The sequence below is a fragment of the Solanum pennellii genome, chromosome 11 (assembly GCF_001406875.1).
Source record: "Solanum pennellii chromosome 11, SPENNV200".
Lineage (NCBI taxonomy): Eukaryota > Viridiplantae > Streptophyta > Magnoliopsida > Solanales > Solanaceae > Solanum > Solanum pennellii.
Genome location: NC_028647.1, coordinates 40,875,846 through 40,898,987, shown reverse-complemented (window position 1 = coordinate 40,898,987; position 23,142 = coordinate 40,875,846). Strand labels below are relative to the sequence as shown.

The 23,142-nt window shown below is 32.3% G+C and overlaps 1 protein-coding gene across 1 annotated transcript; it reads right to left on the bottom strand.

The window, feature by feature from the left end:
• Positions 1-9,722: 9,722 nt before the first annotated feature.
• On the bottom strand, positions 9,723-13,140 carry LOC107004317. Its single transcript, XM_015202540.2, is given in 3 exon segments — positions 9,723-9,810; positions 9,812-9,849; positions 12,283-13,140. Coding segments are annotated over 3 exon segments (984 nt in total).
• Between the last annotated feature and the right edge of the window lie 10,002 nt (positions 13,141-23,142).

Genomic DNA, 23,142 nt, shown 5'->3' with positions numbered 1-23,142 from the left:
GAGTGTTGGTCAAACTTGAGCCCATAGTCTTGGACTGTCATGTTACCCTATCTTAAGTTCATGAATTCCTGGGACCTTGCTTCTCTCAACTCTATTGGGAAAAACCTGTCCATAAAGGTCTCATTACAATTACCAAGTAGTAGGGGCTGCATCTGTACCCTTTTCCTTCCACCGAGAGTACCGGATATGAGCCATATCTTTCAGCTGGTATGATGTCGACTCAACTCGATCATTCCCCAGTGACCTGCATCACCTCAAAGACTTCTCAATATCATCTAAGAAATTCTGGGGATCCTCACTAGTATGCGATCCTAAGAACTCAGGCAGATTAATTCTACTAAACACGGACCCTAGCTTCTGTTGATCCACCATTAGCATTAACAGTAAATTGAACCCGCTGATTGTTCTAATTGGCGACACTCTGAGCCAACATCTGAATGGCATTTCCTGAATATAACATTGGAGACTTCCTGATTTGGGACTAGAGGAGATGCATTTGCATTCATGAGATTCACATTCCTGGCGTTATCTCTACGAGGAGGCATGATCTGAAATGTAGAATGTCAATTTAGAATGGAATTAGATCATACCTTACGCACGATAAGAGTAACAAGAAAATGAGGATATTTCTAAAACACTTTGTAGCCCCCTCTCATTAGATGTGGTGTGCACTACACACCCATGAAAAGGACTCTACCTAGTGCGAATTTTCAAACGTCTTAGGACCACTTAAACCTAGCGCTCTGATACCAAGTTTGTCACGTTCTAAGCTACACCCGAGACGCAGACACGGGACCAAGGACCACAATTGATCCTAATATGATCATGAGCATACTAAGATAATAAATTGGTGTGAAATCTAAATGATAAATAAATGAAGAGATGGGGAATATCGATATACTAGATAAGTGAAATACTGACGAGCTTAATACAAAGTAAAAATTAACTCAACTCTAAGCTGAATCTAACTATGTCTGAAATAAGCCTCTAACTGATTAGAAATGTTGGAACAGGACCCAGCTAAGTCTAGCAAAACTGAAACAAAAGGACTAAGAATACTGAAAAAAACTCATGACTATTGTCCTCGAGAATGAGGACTCACCAGTGATTCTGTTGAACTGGAGATCAAGAACCAATCTAAATGTGATCTGAATGCTGAGAACCTGAACCTACATCACGAGAAGATGTAGCGCACGTATGCATTACTACTTGAAAGGTACTGAGCATGCAGGATAGAGTAAAGATGAAATAACACATAAATTAACAAGGCAATAAAGCAATGAAATAGTTTGAACATGATAAAGATATTGAATGCTGAGATAAGTAAATGAAGTGATTAATTTATAACATGTTGAAACTGAATACTGGATATACTGCTAAAAAGGTCAATGTAATAGAATCTGAATGAACTGTGGGAGCTACTTATAACCGACAATAAAACTAGATGAGCTAAATGTGGAGTCCGATGTGTACGCCCTATCGAAAAGACCCAATATACCCTGCTAGAGGTATAAAGGCATATTGGTGTGATCATTAAATTGATGCCCACAGGCGGGACTTACAACCTACTTGGCTAGTAGTTTTGGGAATATTTGGGTACGCTGACCCTAGTCCAACTTGGTATTATGTTATTCCCAATGAATTAAGTGGTTAACTAGTTATGACCAAGTTTCTTTAAATATTGGATAGCTCAAAATGAACATGAAAACTGAGAATGCAACAATTAATATGATAATGATGCATTTAAAACTGAGGCATGTATAATTGAATAACTGATATATTTGTTCTAGCATGTGTAATTCAAGAACTAAAGAAATACGTAGCTAGGGTTATGAAATTCATGCGAGAAATGATGTAATAACGTGATAATCTGATTTGAAACATGTTAATAACTAATTCATGATAATATGCTTCTAGAAATCCTAAATCTATTCATAATAAGGAATCACGAAGCTGACTGAATTTTAGGGACCCAATGGGCAAAAGGAACCCACCTCGTGAAATCCCACATGTCTGGTGACGAATTCCACGGAGCAATCCTTCAATTTTGGGGCTAAAATTGATGGAAACTTGTTTTGTTCTTGAACTAGGGTTCTTGACCTTTTTCTCCTCTCTTGCTTCTAATTTGTAAGTTTTGATTAATGATTTTGACTTAGATAAGTTCTAGTTATGTTTCTAGGCTTAAACTAACTAAAACCTCATGATTTAGGATCTAAGCGGTGTAGATTAGGGGCCAAATGAACAAGGAAAAGACCAAAAGACCCCTGACTTAAAAGTTGTCGAAATCACTAACAAACCATAAGTCGGCTAACGATCCTTACTGGTTGAACGTCATTTATGATTAAGAATTGAAAGTCATCTAGCGAATTAACGAAGTCAACTGACGGATCGTAAGTCGACTGTTGGCCCATACTGGTTGACTGTTGTTCTTGATTGAGAATTAAAAGTCACCTGGCCATCGACGAAGTCGACTGACGGTCCTTAAGTCGACTGACTATTCCTACTAGTCAAACATCATTCACGAATGAGGACTGAAAGTTGACTGGCCCATCGACAGAGTCGACTAGCGGAACATAAGTCGACTGACGGTCCGTAGTTGGCTCCGTCGCTGACACCTGCAACTTCTGAAAAATCTATATTTTTGGTTTGTTTTTGATACTGGGTGTTACAAATAATGAGTCTTCTTATTGCAAAGACCCGATGTCCAATTTGGAAGCACCTTAGGCAAACTTTTTTATTAAAAGCACGAAATAGACAAGCTTGATAGCATTCATGATTTTATTGAGATTCTAGACTCTTTTCATCAAGTGTTTTTGACTCGGCAAGACACAGTCAATCATTTTCTTCTTCAAGAAGCCCTTCGTGAATAGTAAGTCTTAAGCAAGATATTTGATGCTCATGTGGAAGGATTGCTTCAACTTTAAAAATAACTCATATGGGGTTGCTTGAGTCGGTGTGTGAAATATAGTCCTATATGCCCACAAAGATTCTTCCATTCTTTTATGTCAGTCTCATTTGGACTTGGAGACAACTTTCTTCAACAGTTTCCATAGAGTCTTATTGAATGCTTTAGCTAGACCATTTGCAACAGCATGATATATAGAAAATTTACGTTGTTTAAGCCAAAGAGATCACAAATCTTGTTCATTCATTTGTTATCAAATGACTTTCCATTGTCTGTTATTTTATATAAAGGGATGTCAAAGCTATAGATAATATTCACTCAGATAAAATCAGCAACATTCTCTTTCTTCATTTCTTAAAGAGCGACAACTTTGACCTATTTCGAGAAGTAATCCGTTTCGGCCAAGATGTACAAGTGTCAACCAGAAGATTTAGGTTGTGGTTTAACAACATCCAATCCCCAAGTGTCGAATAACCAAGATTTGATAGTAGGTTATATACTCTGGGCAACTGATGTATGAAACTTGCATGAAATCAACATTCCTTACATTTTCGAGCCTAGTCTAAGCTTTCTTTCACCATGGTAAGTGGAGTTTGGATTTAGTATGATGTGAACTACATACTCTTTGTCACGATCAGGGATCACCCCTTAGAAGTAACACGATATACTTGACATCTCAAGGGTCTTGTACAAGTCCTTAGACACCATCCATTGCATATACATATGAAAAGTAGCATGGAATTAAAACTTTTTCTTCAAAAACATAATGCAGAATCATTTCATAAAACTTATAACATATGTATCAAAAACCATCTATACAACATGAGTAAAAATGTCTTGGATCACAGCCCATAAAAGTCTAAACATAGAAAAGAACATAAAATATAATATAGTGGTGGTGTCCTCGGATGCTATGAGGACTCACCAATATTCACTTGTTGACAGCCTTGGAAACTCTACCCTTCAAAACAACTCAAACTCTTCAAGACCCTACATTGAATTAGAATGTAGACAAAATATGTGTTAGTACGAAATGTACCAAGTATGGAAACTATCATACCAAACATAAAATATCTCAAAGGGTTAGTCTACAATTGACATAATCATAAGATATAAAGGCATAAACATACCATATCATAAGTATAATAAAGTATCATAAAGCATATAAGAGTTCATACTTAAATCATTGTCTTTCTTACTCAAATGAAATACATCTCAAGTCACCTCCAAGTATACTTGTGCAAGGCTAAGGTAGCATCCCATACTGCTAGCAAAGTTAAGTACCTCTCTTTGATCATTCTTTATCATAATCCATTCTCATAATTAAGACTTAGGTTCATCATAAAATGTGAGCACTATGCCCCTATGCCACCTCAAAGCACACTTGTGTAATGCATGTGAGGCCTCCATTCTACCTCACACACTAAGCATATCTTGATGTCACCCTATTCCCTTTCATTTTAGTTTACAAGTCTCTAGTAAACCTATTTCATATTGATAAGGAACTACCATCTTAAGTCAATCATGTCATGCAAAAAGAAACTATAGCAACTATCCAAGCTAAGCATATATCATGTAGAAGTCATGTCATAGGTAGCTTCACATCATACTTGTGCCATGTATGAATGTCATCCCATATTACCACACACACTAAGTACTTCTCTAGGCTATCCTACTCTAAGCTAACTTATCTTGCATCCATGTCTATAAATCTCAACATACTAACATAATAGACCTACTACCATGGAAAGCATCTCAACATACCAACTAAGCTATCAAAGGAAGGATACAAGATTACCATCCTAACCACCATGCAACCAATCATGTGGATGCAAGATAATCCATAGGGGAGCATGAATCCTCAACCCTAAGCTACCATGGGAATACTATCCCAAGCTATTCCATGAAATGCACGTTGCATTCAAATCAAGCTACCATGAAATGCCTTGCATGCAAGTAAAGCTAACATTAGGAGAGTATATTCCTTTCCCCTAAAGCCCATGAAATGGTTTTGACCTAACCAAGTCAAGTTATCATGAAGACACTCTAGTCATGCTACTTCAAGCTATTCTTAGGAGAGCTTCATTACTCAATCCCAAGCTACCATGGGAACCACCATTCCCAAGCTACCAAGATCAAGCATCTTTGCAACACATGACCAAGATAAACATGGGAAAGCTTACTTCCTCCATCCCAAGCTAAACATGAGAAAGCTTAATTCCTCCATCCCAAGCTATCATGAGATTCATCACCTCAAGCTACCATGAGTAATTCAACTCCAGATTCCATGGGTTCAACATCTTAAGCTTCCATGAGTATTTCAAATCAAGCCTCCTTGAGATTTACCATATTAAGCTACCCTTAAGATTTACCATCTCAAGCTACCCTTGAGATCTACCATCTCAAGCTATCATGAGATCCACCATCTCAAGATATCACGAGATTCATCATCTCAAGCTATCATACCTTGGTCTTATCACACCAAGTCAATTACACAAGAAGTGACTATACAAACCATCTTCAATATAGTCTTAGTCTATCATGTCTTGATCCATTTTAGGTTCTTAGATCAACCTAGAATTCATCTATGTAAGAAAACTTGCTTCCCTTAGCTTGTTCATTTCTAAGTGTAAAAGAGAAAGAAAATATCATCACAACCTCTTCACAATGACTTCACCACAAATCCCTAGTAATCAATGGCATACAAGCCCTATAATTTATTATAACCTTCAATCAATCATGAACCATGTTTAATTATAAGTTAATTCATTTAGTTAGACCATTAAAAGGTAAATCTAGTCATACATGATCACATAGGTTCAATTACAACTTTACAAGTCAAGATCATCCTTAATAAATTAGACCTAGTTCAATTCATATCTAGGTGATTCAATCATGATAAAATAACATACAATACAATTGAATTAAGAAGATCAATTTAGAACCTTCATCTTGCCTCTAATGGCATAAAATCACAATGATCACCTTCAACATCAAATACTACAAATCACCATGAAAACATCACATAATCATCATATGAACATAATTGAATGCTACTCACTATATTGGGATCACAATCAAGCCTTATCCACAATGCAGTCACAACCCTTCCTACATTGGGGTCTTTTGGATTCACCAATTGAGGGATAACTATGGGACTTCATGGATGGAAGAATTCATGAATGAATCAGTTCACATACCTTAGATTAGAGTCTAAATGAATCTCTTATTGTTTAAATACTCATAAAATACCTAAAATCACCTAAAATAACCGCCTATGCATTTAATTGGACGTGGGAGTAATTTACCGTACTACCCCACCCATGGCAGAAAATGCAGGCACAAACGACACCCTGAAAGCGACGGATCGTCGATGGAACAACAGCACCGTCCTGCAGGTCCATCTTTTGTGACAGAGAGTCACATTTTGGGGGATCAAATCCTACGTCTAAGTGTGGAGCTATGCCCCCAATCGATGGGGCGTAGTCTGTATGATGGAGCGTCGTCTGACAGTCGTCAATTGGCACTGTAAAGGCAGTGTGCTGCCTACTTTTGGATCCTTCTCGAGGACCCTTAGGGTGGTCCTTGGGGAGTTGTGCCCAGATGTTTCAAACCTAAATACGTCTATATTAGGTGTTAGGAACCTCTCTTATGAATTTGAACTCCAAAGACCACGTAAAACATGCTAAGGCACACTAGAACACACAAGCACGTTTCAAGGCTAACTTTCGAACATCTTGTACGTTTGACCTCCAAACTCCTCAAAATAACTTCTAGTGCCATAATTCACCATTTTTGGACCTTATAATATCATTACACACATGTTAGTCTCTATTTGGACCTAATTCATTTTGGGGTCTTTACACTTTTGAATGTGCAGAGTTTAAACATTTGAAGAGTACTCCCTCAAAGGATCTTCTATATAAGGTTTCCTTGTAATAAAGTAAACGGTTTGGAGAGTACTCCCTCAAATGATCTTCTATATAAGGTTTCCTTGTAACAAAGTAAATGGGGTACATAACGATGATATGTTCCTTCTTTTTGAATTTTCTGAAAGTATCCCATGACACTGATCGTCGATAATAGGTTGTCTCCAATCTTTTTTTGTGGCTTCAGAAACAATGACGAGATACTCAAATTCATTTTATGTATATTGGTCCTCATTTGGTAGTGGTACTACCCATTTTTTGTAGATAGTAACTTGTGAAACTAACACATCAACTCATTATAGGCTAAGTTTCAGGGTTACATCTCCAAGCCATCCTATTAACTTTTGAGCATAACCATGGTAAGGGAATAGTTCAGGTTTCTCCACCTCATAACTTGTAACACCTCAAATTTCGAAACAGGAAAAGATTACATGAACTTTTGACTACTGGTTTAGGTCTACAAGACCAATCTACTGTCGTAGACTAGTTTCCAAGTTGAGTTCTATGATTAGGGTCTAAAGACCGCAGAAGGTTTCCATCACAAGATGGGTAATTTTAAGGTCCCAGTACTTGGTCTATGATTGACCGGTATAGACCGTCGAAAGCTCTATGGTACGTAGGTCAAACCTGTAGACTAGTTCGACGGTTACTTTTAAGGGCTTTTGGATTTTTTCCTAATTATTTCAAGTCTATACCATGTCATTTTGACTTCAACCCTATGACCTACATAAAAATTTTAAATCATGGATCTACCCACTTTGTACCTATACTCCTACTTCTCCAAAATTTAACCAAATTCCCTCTCCTGAATTGCCTCTCAACCTAAGAAAGAAGTAGAAGCTAGGGTTCATTCCAAGGTCATCAATTCACCATTCATCTTGGGCTTTGAGTAGCAAGGTATGAGAGAGGCGTAGATTTTAGGTTGCAGACGATACTTGTGTGAGGTGCTCCTATCCTTTGCCAAGTGGATTTTGGATCCCACGTGTAAGAAAAATGGGCTAAAGGTTACTTTTTTTTCTTTTTTTTCTCTATTCTCTCTCCTCTGTAGTCCAAATTTTCAGCTAGTGCTATTAAAATTTGCCAACGTAATTTATGTTATGTTTTTGGACTATTCCATTTTTTCATGTTTTAATAGAAAAATGATAATATAACAACAATAATTAATTAAATAATACAAAAAAATGACATAAAATCATTTCTGACATTATCAAAATAAAAATATAAATCAAATTATAAAATAAATACAAAAATGATTAATTATTATAGAGACAAACACATGAATACGAATTAAGAGTTCAAAGATTAAAATCTATCATAATATTTTTATTTTTTTAATATGTATTGATATAGTTCACGTGAATCAAAGTGGTGAATTGTTCACCGACAATTTAATAGTAAATAATGGAGTGAAAATTTCTATTATAATAAATCAATGTATAATCTTCTATAAGCGAACACAAAAATTAAAAAAAGTATATGTAATCTAAGTTCTGATATTTTCGATATATCATTTATAAAAAAAAATTTTAGAAAAATATATTTTATGAAATTAAGACACCGGATTTGAAATACTAATATCACTTTCTTCAATTCCTTAAACTTATCCAAAAAAATTAAATTTAAATTTTTTGACACACCCATTTACTTTTTCCTCAAATAAATGACGGAACAGAAAAATGTTAGATCACGCTTAATTAGAGGTCTCGAGTTCAAACTTTGAATATGAAAATTTTTTGATAAACAATATATCACTTCGAACAAAACTTAGACAATGCCAATCTTAAATAGTTGTGTTTTACTTCATATTTTGAATATTAAATAAAAATATAAAAAATATCATAAAAAGTAAAATATGTTGAGAGTTAACAAGTAGGAGAAAAAAATGCAAGAAAGTGTTTTGAACAAAGAAAGAAAAAGTATTTTTAAAAAAAGGCTAAAAATAAAAGAGAAAAGGAAATGAAAGAAAGTGAATGTGGTTCCATAATGTACACTTGACAGTAGGGGTGGGCATTCGGTATTTCGGTTCAGTTTCGGTTTTTTTTCGGTTTTTGATTCTTATAAATTGTAAACCGTATACGGAATCAAAATATTTCGTTTTGATTCAATTTTTATTATTTCGATTCGGTTTTTATTAATTTGGTTCAATTTTTTATTTTGGTTTTTAATGGGTCGCCAATTGAAGACGGCGTCGCTGCAGGCGGCTGCTGCTGCTGCTGCTGCTGGAGCCTAGCAGCTGCTGCTGCTGCTGGCGCCTGGCGGGCTGCTACTGCCTGAAAGAGGAAGAGGAAGAAGAGGAAGAGGAAGAAGAGAAATAGGGTTTCACATACTTTTTTCTTTTTTTTAAAGATTATTTAATATTAATAATTATTAATTATTATAATATAAATTATAGTATAATATTTCAGTTTAAATCGAAATACCGAAAATCAAAATAATACGTATCGAAAACTGAATCAAAATACCAAAAAATACCAAAAAGTTAATCGAATACCGAATCGAAAATCGGAATTCTGAAAAAATTCAATTTGATTTGGTGTTTCGATTTTCCGGTGTTTATGCCCATCATACTTGACAGCTAAATAATCCCTCAGACAACTGACAATAGTTGCACCTCGTACAGGATAAAAATTTTTGTAGGAAACAGAAGGCTTTCAGAGTTCTTTAAATTAAAAAACTATTAATTTGACGTATAGAAAGGGAACTTATGGGAAACAAATAAAAGAGTTTATACATAACTTTATACTTCAGTCTGTTCAGAAATATGCTGAGAACGTAATCCACAGAACACACAAATTAGCAAAGAAAAAACACAGCCACATATCAAATGGACACCATGCTTCTTCCACTATACATAACATTCATATTTTGCTTTACAAACATTACTCTCCCTATCTCAAACTAACGACAGGCCATGCTGAAACTCCAGTTTCTGGCAGCTGAGGTCGAATCACAAGAACCCGCTTCACAACAGAAAATGCTTAGACGTGCAGCACGACTCATGAATTGAGACACCTTCTGCACACAATGAAGAAAATTAATTAAGATAGACATATTTGACTGCGACAAGAAATAGGCCCAAGGCAAAGAACCAGGTTTATAGACAATGACAATGTTTCAGAGGTTTAAAGTCTACAATATTTGTAATGTTACTACTTGTCTTTCCTCAATAGTTTCACAATAGCACTATATCCTTGCACTTATTTCCAACCATATTCTGAAAAACGATTTTCTTGACCCAAGGATCTTCCGGGAACAACTTCTCTACCCAACAAGATAGAGGTAAGATTTGTTTACACCACCCCACCATTGTCAGACCCAACTTATGTGGGACTATCCTGGCATGTCAGTTGTAAGTCAATTGTAGTAATTCAAGCAAGAAAAAGTGAAATATAGAAATGACAAAGGATAAAAGATGAGAACATAAGAGTAATAAATTTAGAAGGACAAGGTTAGTTTATCTTGGTTTACGGTTGAACTTACTCCAAATACAGACTAAAAAATAAATTCACACTGGCACGAAGGGGATTTAAACACTAACCTCACATAGATAGTGAGCCCTCTGGACCGCCTGAACAATGTACATGCTTATGCCAAGCAGATTCAAAACATTATTTCTATATGTATTGTCTTTGTTTTAATTATATGATTTACTATTCTACAAAATATAATTTTCAACGAAGCCCCTTCACACCATGTGGGTCCGCCCCTTCTGATTTGATAGTTGAAGGTGGTTAAACACATGCTAACATTGTACATATTTCTAACACCATCTTGGTATTTATTGATGAAATTTATGGATTTAGAAAAAGAAATTTTTTACGATTGAGACATTCTAGAGTCTAGTTATACAGGGATATTGATAACATTTCTGTTGTGTTCATTATCTGATATCACAGTAAAACTATTAAATTTTGGCAGTAGTATGTGCATCCATGGGGAACTATTTTTGCACTTTACGCTCATGTTGAAACAACTACTTCAAAAGAATCCCCAATTCTGGTATTACCAATTACGTGACCATTGCATTCTCTGAGAAGTAATTATAAGTGATATCAGGGCTGAGCTAGAATAAACAAGTTAGGTTGCAACAACGCATTTTAAGCTGGCATTCACTTGTAATAGAAGAACAAAAATCGTGATTACCAAAATGATACAAAGTAACAAAAGTCTGAGGGTGTTATCAACCATTATACCACTGCTCTATAAAATCAACACTTCATTAGGAGCCAGATGTGATGCATAACTAGCCATATCCTATACCTTCAAGATGCATATCACTCTGGAACCAATATCCTAGATACAATTTGAATATGATGCAAGTGACAACCGAAAAAATCAAGAAAATGCCAAAGTCTGACACCCTAATGGCCACAAAAAGTTGTTATAAATCAATTACTCTTCAGATCACCATAATACATAGCTAACTTAAAATATCACTCTTTTTGAACCACAATGCATAGCTAGCTAAAAAGAAAGTTCTCAACAAGGAAAAGATAATGAAAACCTAAGTATAAGACATCCAATCAGAAAGATTTGGGGGGTTGAAGGAAATATCATGGAAGTATGTTAGTATTTGAAATTAAACCCAAACTAAAAAAGACAAAAAACTAATTATGGTTTCCTACGATTCTGTCTTCCATATAGACTAGGCAATCTGCTGTACAATATTGTTGTATTCACGAGTAGTTGAATAATAGAAAATGACCTTACAAAGATCTCTTTTATTTTATTTACCGAACTCCTGTGAAGAGGGTCATATAACTAGATTACCATAAAACCGATCTTCTATACTCACTAAACTGCTAAAGAGTCATGACCTCTTGGGTTCAAGTTAGGAGTTTTAAACTCTCCCTCTTCTACAGTACCATCAAAATAGCCCAGCACTTCAATACAAAAAATGTCTATGTATTTTTGTCAAAAGCATAAAACATTTCAGTTATTCTTTGGGATAAATAGGATGAAGCAACATCCAATTCAAACCCACATTGAAGCTTAAGGTCAAAGGTGTATCCATTAGGGGGGTCACCAGGCTGCCCTCCTGAAATCATATATAGTAGTGCTATATTTTTAAAAAAATATTTAAATATAGATAATGAATCCACACTTGAAGTATCATATCGTACGATTATGATTGGGTGCACCTGTCTAAGTGAGTTTTAAAATTTGAATCTTTTATTTATCATGTTTTATGTTTCCTTTTTAAAATTGGGTAATGCCTCTTTAAGTGGTTTGGATAGGTAAAAATAACTTTGGAACAAAAATTTTAAATTCTTTTAATTATTCTTAGTAATAATATCCTGATTAACCGATCAAATTTATATCTTAGATTCATTTTTCTTAATAGTGGACCATCATCTCAAAATTCTGAATACGCCTTTGCGATTAGCAGTTAGCACCTGTAACAAGGAAAAAAAGAATGTAACTAACACAACAGTATTGGAATGTAACCTTATCATCGACGGCAACTTTGAGCTCCAAGCCCTTGGTCTTCTTCTTCATCTTATACAATCTACGACCTAATATCACGAACCCCATCACAGCAGCAGCTACAGAGAAGGCCCACACAGGCCTAATCCTGGACGCACAACACTTGAGAATCTCCAATGGTGCCTTCCACCACACCACACTACTCTTCTGCTCTCCTGCTTTACTAACTTCTACTCCAACAGTTCCATCCGTCTTTTCACCTTCAACCGTCTCATTTTCTTCTTTTTCTTCTACACAAGACTCTGACATCTCCTCAACATCCCCAAACTTGACACCACCAAGTTCAACTCCACCAGAATCAGGCAAAAACTCCGTCCCAGTCTCACTACCTATATCATCGATTTCTCTAAAATCCACTTCCATAATTGAGTTTTGCACAACACCCATGTGGGCTTTACCCTCACTCTCCATCTCTTTGATTTCACCAAATCCCACTTGTAATTTTGAATTTTCCACAACACCCACCTCAAGTTCCCTTAATTTCACTTCATTTTCACCACCCATCTCATCAATTCCACCAAGACCCAGTTGTCCTTTCGGGTTGTCTAGCATACCCACATCAATTACCCTCTCTAATTGATGATCATCAGACCTGAACTCACCCGAATTATCTGATTCCTCAGAGCCTTTTTCAACACCATAAGCATGAAAAGGAGTAGTCATGGAGAAGTAATTGGTTTGAATAAGAGCATCTGTTTCATGCCCAATTTCAACAAAAGTATTATGTTTTTTGGCTGAGTTGAGATCGAGCTCGGGATCGAAAGGTGAGTTCGGGTGGAGCAGCTCCCATTCTTGAAGCTCGGTGTACTCAATATCCATGGTTGTTGATCAAAGGGTGAAGGAAACCCTAAAAGTGATATTAGAGCGAAGAGAGGTGGGGAGTTTTGAATGGCTTCAACTACCTTCTGGATTGGTGGGTTACCCACAACATGCAGTTGAGATTTTTAATTTCTTTCTTTTTTTCTTTTTTTAATTCGATTAAATTTAAATTCACATTCAAAAATTTCATATAATAAAGTAAATTACCGCCTAACAACCGTAACCACGAATTATTCACTTCTTAGAATAATTTTTATAATCTAATAGAAAATTTTTTTATGTTACCTAAGACCACAAATTGGACACATGATAAGTTAATCATGTAGAGTATATATACTTATATATCATTTTACCCTTAATTAGTGGCTATTCTTTCATTTTCATTGGAAAAGAGGAAATATTTAAATTATTGTAATTGATGGTATTATTTATATAATTTTAAAATAATATATGTTATTTTAAATGTATAAATTTTTTGTGATATTAATGAAATTTTGAGAGTTCATCAAATTCTTATGTGTCTTTCCAAAAAATTTAATTAGTGACTTATTATATTTTTTATATTATTTTCAAATAATATAAAGTTTCTTTCTCTCTCCAATTTTTATTGAAATGATGTAAAAAGGAGTATCATAAGTAAAAATAATTATCAACTTAAAAATTTAAAAGGCAATACAAATATTAAATAGTTCTCGAAATAATATCAATGTCACATAAATTCAATAAAGAGAATAACATATATAATTTAAATATAAAAATAACACTCCACACACATTTAAGATGATATATATCAAGTTATAAACTTACTTTTTAAAAATAAACTACTTATAGCAAATTATTGTCGAATTATAGCATATCAATAAAAATATATTAATTAAAAAATATATAAATAATTATTGAAATAATAATTAATTTATTTAAATAATTACTTTTATTTTTTCAGTTACCTTTTTAAAACTAAACTCTTTAAATTTTTACTGATTAATTATACAGTTACCTTTTACAGTTTTAACTTTGTAAAATAAATAAAAAATTATTATTAATTAAATTTCACATTATATAGTTACCTTTTTAAAGACAAAAACTAAATAATAGGGATTTGATTTTAGTTTACACCCTATTTTACAGTTACCCAATAACTACCCACCCCGATTTAAATCAATACACTACAATTTTTCTCCAATACACTCAATCTTCCCCCACACGCCTAAAACATCATCTTCCCCAAATCCCCTTACTGTTCCCCAAATCTTCTCATTATCCCTCACATATCAGTTCATCCCCAAAATCAAACATTCATACTGTGTTCATATAGAATGTCGAAGAAAGGTAGTGAAACTCCACGTAAAAGTAGAAGATTGGTCGATGAATCAAGATCTGAGGACTTTCACGCTCCTTCATTTAACATTTTGTCACAAACTCAAACACAAAAATCAACTGGAAAAGAGAAGTCAAGGTCAGTGATATCGAAGATGGAAAAAAATAAAAAATAAAAAAGAGGCAAAGGAAGAGGGAAGAAGAGGAAAAGAAAAGTAATTCAAACATCATCTGAGTCCGAGTCGGATTTTGCTTACGAATTAATAAAGATGGAAAAAAATAAAAACAAAGAGGCAAAGGAAAGAGGGAAGATGAAAGGAAAAGAAATTCAAGCATCATCTGAATCCGAGTCTGATTTTGCTGACGAATTAATAAATACAAAATCAAAAAAATAAAAGGCATTGAAATTGGTACGTCAGAGATAAGCCACAAATAAACCAAAACAAGTTGTTAAGGTCAGTAAAGAGATTTTTTCAAATTTCAATTAAAATGTACTGTTTAAGTGTGTTTAATTTTGATTTTATTTGTCAATAGTATAGTACATGAAATTTGTATGATTTATATATGAGTTGAGTTTTTAGTATTGTATATTATAATTATATATGAATATTGTATGATTTAATGTTCTATGATTTGTGAATATATAATTGAATTACAACAAAGTATATAAACAATAATGTATTAATGTTGTATGATTTTGTGTATAAAATAATTACTATATTTCACTATAGGAATGTATGCATTAATGTATAAACTTTGTATGCTATGTGTATGAAATGATATATTGTCTATTACAATATCGGTGTATGAATAATGTATTAGTGTTGTATGTCGTATATTTTTTACTATTATTATAAATATCAAAGTTGTATATTTTATGTTCTGATTTTGATGTATGAATTAATGTAGTGGTACTGTTTGAGTAGTAGTTTATAGTTTAAAAGTCATAAATTTTTTTAAAAAAAAAATCAAATATGTATAATATTGTATGAATTGTGTATGAACTGATATACAATATTTGTATGCTTTGTGTATGAATTGAACTGAATGTCCATTTAACATAGCAGTGTATATATGATTTTATATGACATTATATAGTATGATAAACGTATTAATTTAATTTTACCAATTTTATAGGAGAAGAAGATACAAACACATTTGTCTTCATGTATTAATATGAATGTGTTTGCGGATCTGTTGACCTTCCTAGGTCAAGACAAGTTTCAACAATTCTTACAAGAAACACCGTTTGAATTTTTTTATGATTTGCATAATATAAAAATCCAATGTCAGATGTTACGACATATATTTCTTCTTGAAACTTAAAACGACAGGAATGACATGTTTGTTATAAATGTAAATAGTACAAAGCTACATCTTGGGTTAAAAGAATTTGTTGCTGTAATCGGTCTGAAATGTGTGCGATTTCTAATTTTGTATCTGATCCTATCAAAATAATTCATACAAACTTCATACAGATTTAATATATCATTCACTGTCATATACACTATTTCAATTAAACAAAAAGAATATAGTTTTCATACAAAATATATATTATAATTTTAACAGAAACATATATTGTAAGTTCAACAAAATATAGACTTTCATACACAATTGATACAAGTTTCTTATAAATTTCATACACAATAAATACAATTTTCATACTTCACCAGTACACAAAATTATATCTTCTTACTTTTTGAATATTATCTGACCAGGTTTTACCATTAAATACAAATTTTATATAATTTTCAGATATTATTTATACATTTTGTAATACTTAACCTGTACAAAAGAATTATATCTAATTATTATTTGTCTAGTTAATAAACACAGTGTACGTTTTTCTATTTTCTTCACAAATCAATTAACATGCGAATCTTCAATTTAATTACAACTCAAACACATTTATATTTACTTATCGTTTATCAAAATATGTTATACGTAACCTGATTGTTTATCTCAAAAAAAGAACATACAAATTATATTTTAGATCTAACAATAATAAAAAAAATCAAACACTTTTATACATGTACAAAATAACAAATATAATTAAAACCAATAATTCATAATTAAAACAAACAAATCATAATTAAAATCAATATGATGAATTCCACTTTCCACCATGTTTAATTAATATCGACACAATGTTCTCCATCAAATCAAATTGTTTTCAACGCCAAAATTTATTCAACTACTAATAAAAAATGAAACTAATTTCTACAGATCTCAAAAAAATCGTGAAAATTTTGAAAACAAAATGACTTGTACGTTCATGTCAATCCGATAGAGCTTTTTAAGAAATTAAATCAAAATTTAATATCATTTAAACTAATTTGAGAGAATTAAGGCAACTAACTAATCTAAAAAATTTTAAAATCCCTTAAAACGTGCTAATTTATTAACAGTAATTAATAATTATTTAATTTATTTAATAAAAGATCCCATTTTCCATTATTAATTTGTCCGTTTTTATTTTTATTTTTTATTTTAACAACTCTTTTTAATAATTTAAAATTAACATTATATGTTTTTTAAAAATGCTATAGCTTAAGATATTAAATGTTATACAATGAAATTCAAACTCTAATGCTATAACTTGAGAATATTACTATAAAAAATGCTATATACCTAATTTACACTTTAAATTTATGTAAAAAGTTCTATAAATTATAATAATTAAAATCATATTTTTATTTAAAAGACATACAAAATTGTGACATCCTTACAGAATTTAATATGTGGAGTCGCTATCTAACGAATTAAGGCGCGTTAGAGCACCTATCTAACCTAACTAAGTCTAGCTAAGGTCAACGAGCCAGAGCGGGGTAAGGGTTCAAATTACCTCGAGGGGAAGGTGTTAGGCATCCTTCGAGGTCGACAAATGTGGGTTCCGGCATGCAATCTAAGTGGGGGTTACAAGTAGCAAATAAGGTGACTTCATTTATTAGTTTATTTAAGTAGCATGCTTGCTAGGTGATAAGAAATATAGAACAATTAAGACTATTTTATTGTTTTAATTAATTTAAACATGCAATGCTAGGTGATAGCAATATATAAACAATTAAGCTTATTTTTATTTATTTTAACATACGAGACTATGTGATAAACAAATCGAACAAACAGCTCATGTTATTATTTTAATTAATATTTAAACATGCGAGTCTAAGTGATAAAATATCAAACAATTGAGAAATAAATTAATTATTTTTAGTTAATTATTTAAGCATGCAAAACTAAGTGATAATAATAAATAAACATTAAATAAAAATTTAAAGATAAGCGAGGGGATAGAAAAGAGGCAAATAAATAAGTAAATAATTTCTTATTTTTTATTTTAAGCTATCCCAAATAAATTACTAAACAATTAAGATTACTTTAATTATTTATTATTTGAGCATACGATCTATGTGATTAAAAATATTGACCAAATATTAAGCACTTAAAGAGATAAACAAAAAGGCATAATATGCACAAATAGATATACAAAAATAATTCAATTTAATTTATTATGTCGCACCAAACAAGAATAAGATGTGCGAAAATAAGATTTTAAAAAATTGAGCAAATTTTGGATAGAATTTTTACTAAAATGTTTGTTTCCTTATAGGGATGATGCCACGATATTGTTAATCGCGCTCCTCCACCATAAAAACAATTTTGTTTTGAGGTCGGTCTTTAAAAATAATAAAAGTTTATATTTTGAAGATGATTTAAAAAGGATTTAGTTTGCATATAGGCACGTAATATTTACATATAAATACACATAATCCCTTTTGAAAAGCATGGGTAGGTGGTACTCCCGGGGACGCGTCGGCTTAATTTGAAAACATTGAAATTAGACCTCGTAATTTCTTTGACTTTCCCACTAACGATAGGTTAGAAGATAGTGCTTATTGTATAGTTTTAAAATCATGTCATGTCCAACCCAAAATTTGAAAAAGGATTGAACAACAACTTTAACAAAAACCAAATGATCATGTCGTAAAATTTTATTTAAAAGCTAACAGAACATTAATGCAGACAATAACTTAGTAATGAAGTTATAGGAAATTGTTAATGCAAAAAAAAAAACTTATTTCAAGTTGCAGGCAGTTAATAAGATGCATTAATGAGCAAGATTTAATTAGTAACAGATGCAAGAATATGATTAATAAGTGATAGAAAATTAATTATTTTACAAATATTTAGTTAGTAATGGAGCAAGAATAATAAGAAAGACGGTACCTATTTCAGTTTACCAAATTATTGTTTCTTAAGCATGCCAGAGATTATAATGGACTAAAAAATAATGTCCAGCCTTTTTAAGGCGTTGAAAGATATCTAATTATAGACATGAATTCTAATCAATAAGCAATATTGAAAACTTTCTAAGTTATTAATGTTATTAAACTTGATTAACTAACTAAATTGCTTAAGTTATTAGAACAAAGTTGATTTATTTAAACTAATTAATTAACATTATTTTATTAGTTACATTCTATAAGCATGATTTCTAAGTGTAACTACACTAAAAAATCATTGATCCTATAGGCATACTTTCTAACATCAAATAAGTTATTGCAAACAAATTATTAAACATAAGCATTTATAATATAATCCCACATATAACAAAGTTGATTCTAATGTACATATGTCAAGGAACAAACAGTGTAAAGCTGACCTAATTTACATAAACACTTGTTTTTATAAGTTGATTAAAACTCCGAATAGATTTTTAATAAGGTTGAACAATTAACGACTTTTTAGTCTTGATAAAATTATGGTGTGACAACACAAATAGATGCGCTAAAAGTAACACGTAGCATGTAAATCCTCCTCCCCTTAGGTGATCCCTCAAATATTTTATTTATGAGTGTTTTAGAGTTAGCGTAATACAAAATATTACAAGTCTACGAAATAAATACAATATTAACATAAACTTCAATAATAAACTTGTCTGGAAATTTCTTCTAAGCAATTCTTCAACATCTTGAACCTTCAAGTTCAAAAACCCTGTTAAAGTAAAATGAGAGTACGAGCAAGTAATAACACATAAAAGATGATAGCAAGAATAACACTTATCACATGGTACATATATAAAGCTAACAATGCAAAAATTAAACTAATAGAAGGAACTAACCGGTTATGCAAAATTATATGTCAGCAATGAAGGGTTTTAGTAAGGTTTTCAAGTCACAACAACAATACAACAAGAAAGAATGATCCAAAGCCTAACTAGAGTTGTTATTTCTTTTCAAGAATAGAGAGCAATATCTAAAGTATGAACAAGGTGGGAGATGAGAGTTTAGAGTGATGAGATGACTTGTATTAAAAAGTGAATGAGTTATGTGAGAGTGTGAAATAATGAAGGGAGGGGTCTTATTTATATAACAAAGAGGAGGAAACAAATAAGGAAAAGAAATATTTAAAGGAATCAATTAATCACAATTTCCTTATTTTAAAGGAGAGCCAAAAGTCTGATTTCTTTTTAAATTATTTTTACCAAATATAAGCAAGTAAAAATAAATTAAGAGAGAGTAATATTATTATTTTTCCTTAAATAAAGAAGAGTAAAAAATTATTATTTTACCATATACAAATCAGTTTAAATTCTTATTATCCAAGCAAATCAAGTAAGGATATTCACTATATTAGTAATACACACAAGTTGACTGAATTTAAGGAAAGGAATAATTAAGGAATCAATTAAATATCTTCCTTACTTCTAAGGAGCCAAAAATCAAATTTTAAAAAACTATTATTATTCTACCAAATATAAGTCACCAAATAAGATAAGGAAGATAAATAAGGTTGTCATAAACAAACAAGTAAGAATTGATCAAACCAAATATTAATGAAAAGGAGGGATTGATTAATATTATTTTTCTAAATAGAGAGCATGGAATCAGTAAATAACTATTTTCAAATGAGTAAATATTTTTTTTCAAGAACAAACAAGTAAGAAATTTGCTAATTTTACCAAATCAGCAAAGATTTATCATATAATTTTGGCAGATTAACTTAAACATATTATAACACGTATGAGAAGTCAATCAAGAAAAATCTTAATAGAATGGCATACTTACAATTAGTAACATTCATGAAAATTAAATATATCAGAATAAATAAACATTGATCCTTCGTCGAATAATCTACATAATAATTAAGCAAGCTAGATTTATAAATTAACAATTAAGGGAGAACAAATGCATATCATTCTAGCATTCGAACATTAAAAAAAACAAAATATAATTTAGATATCTGAATCACTTGAACTATGAATAGACAAAATAATAATAGATAAAAAAAAAATACCAAAGACGGATGTCAATAGATCCATCACATGACCCAAAGCTCGGACAACGCCGAAGCTTGCTTTGTTGGAGTCGCTGCCAGAGTTCGCTGCTGGTACCTGCAGGGAGAAGAGCGAAAAGATAAAGAAGAAGGGACGGTAAAAACATTACCGGCAACCTTCCTCGCCGGCGCTGGCCTCCTTCGCCGGTGCTGCTGCCTGCGATGGTTTCTCGCCGGTGGAGCTCGGAGTCGTCCGCCACTCTTGCTTGTGAAGGGGAAGGGAAGGAGAAGGGGAGAAAGAAGAGAGGAGGGGAGACGAAGGAGAGGGGAGAGGAAAGAGGGGCAGCTTCCACCACTTGGAGGTGGCGATTCCCGCCGGAAAGAATGGAGAAAGAGAGGGGAAGAAGATGAGGGAGGTGGAGAGAGGGAGAAGGGGAGGCAGCAGAGGAGAGGGGTGGCGACAGAGGGGCGTCGCCACCTCTGGCTGATGGCCTCGCTGGCTGCAATAAAAAGAGAAGAGGGAGGGGCAGTGCTGGAGAGAGAGGGAGAGAGTGGCGGCTGCCAAGGAGAGGGGATAAGAAAAGAAAATTTTAGGTTTTGATTTTTTAGTGTTTTGAAATCAGGAAGAAAAGGAAATTTAATCACAACCATTGATTTAATAAGAGATAAAGGGTTAGGATTCGATCTAGGATTTATTCATTCAAACGGACGAATGAGATTAAAAGATGACATTTAAAAATCAGATTTTGTTGGATATGAAATGGCTAAAATTGCAATAAAATTTGGCTAGAATTGGAATGAAAGAATGACTATGTTTGGAATAAAATTGAAATTGATTTGGCTAGAATTTAAAGAAATTAGACTAAAATAGGCTACAATTTAAATGTTTTTGAGGAAAATTTAGGAATTACTATTTAATTAAAATACTACATATATTAAAATATTTTATACAATTGAAAAATCATTTAGATTTTAAAACATTCGAAATTCATTAATAATTTTAAAATATTTTAATAATATTCACAATAAGTAAACATGCAAAAATATATAATTTTCAAGCAAAATCGACTAAAAATTCTAAACCTTAAATAAATTTTAAAATACGTATTTAATCGAATAGTATTCCTAAAAATGATTAAAAGTCGGTCAAAATTTGGTGTCAACAATATATATGAATTAGATAGAATTATAATTATCATAACAAACTATTTAGATAAATATTATTCAAAAGAAGCTTCAAAATTTTCATTATTCTCCTCATTCATCAATAAAAAATAAGTCAAGAATTAATTATTGTTTACTTTCATCATTATATTTGGTGAACATCATATTGAAAGAAGTATCAATCAATTCTTTTGTAGAATTATCTAGCATGTGATCACATGTAACACCTTGGATTCGAGAAATGGCAAAATGATAGTTTTCAGAATTTTCTAGTGCCATTCGACGGAGGACAACCACGACATGCGTACTGAACTATGGACCGTAGGTCTGTTTCGTGGATTGGCCAGCCAAAGTTGCTCAGGAGATCACGAACCATGGCCTGGATCAACGGATCGTCGTTGGGTCCACGGTCCGTGGAGGAGGTTTGTGGATCATGTCCTCAAATTTTAGTTTTTGAAGATGACGACGGACGTGCAGGACGGAGCATTGGTCAGACCACGGTCTGTTGGTTTAAGCGGTATGTTGGTTTAAGCGGTATGTCGAAGGTCGACAATTATATATCTTTAGGGGCAGTTGGGTCTTTTCATAATTATTTTATTCTAATACTATGTCTTTTACCCGTTTCTAAGGTTAGAAAAGAGTTTCTCCTTCTTGTGTTTGATTGTATTGCTTTAAATCTTCAAAATTTTTGTAAGTTTTTACTTCTAACATGTTTTCATGAATATATCATTTGTCCGACCAATGACGGAGCTACAGTGTCTTGAGGGTGTCCAATTTGAACACCCTTCGCGGGAAAAAATACCGTATATATAAGTAAAATGTTAATTGTAATAATTAAAATAAATAAATTGGACAACCTAAGCACATTGACATGCTTTGGTTCAACGGTGTGAAGCTCCCTTACTTGCTTTAAAGTCGTGGGTTCAAATCCCGCAAGTTATTTCTTTAATTGTCTAACCTAATTAAATTACATTCTTAATTAAAAATTTAGGTTTAGTAGCTAGTTGAATTCAATGATTTTGACTTTTTATTTCCTCCCATTAAAATTTGAAATAAGACTTAAATTTTAAATACAACACTTTTATTTTATTTATTAACTTATTCTTTAATTGTCTAAGTTAATAAATTACATTCTTAATTAAAAATTTAGGTTTATTAGCTAATTGAATTTCAATGAATTTGACTTTTTATTTTCTCTCAATAAAATTTGAAGTAAAATTTAAATGTAATTATTTAATTTAAAGT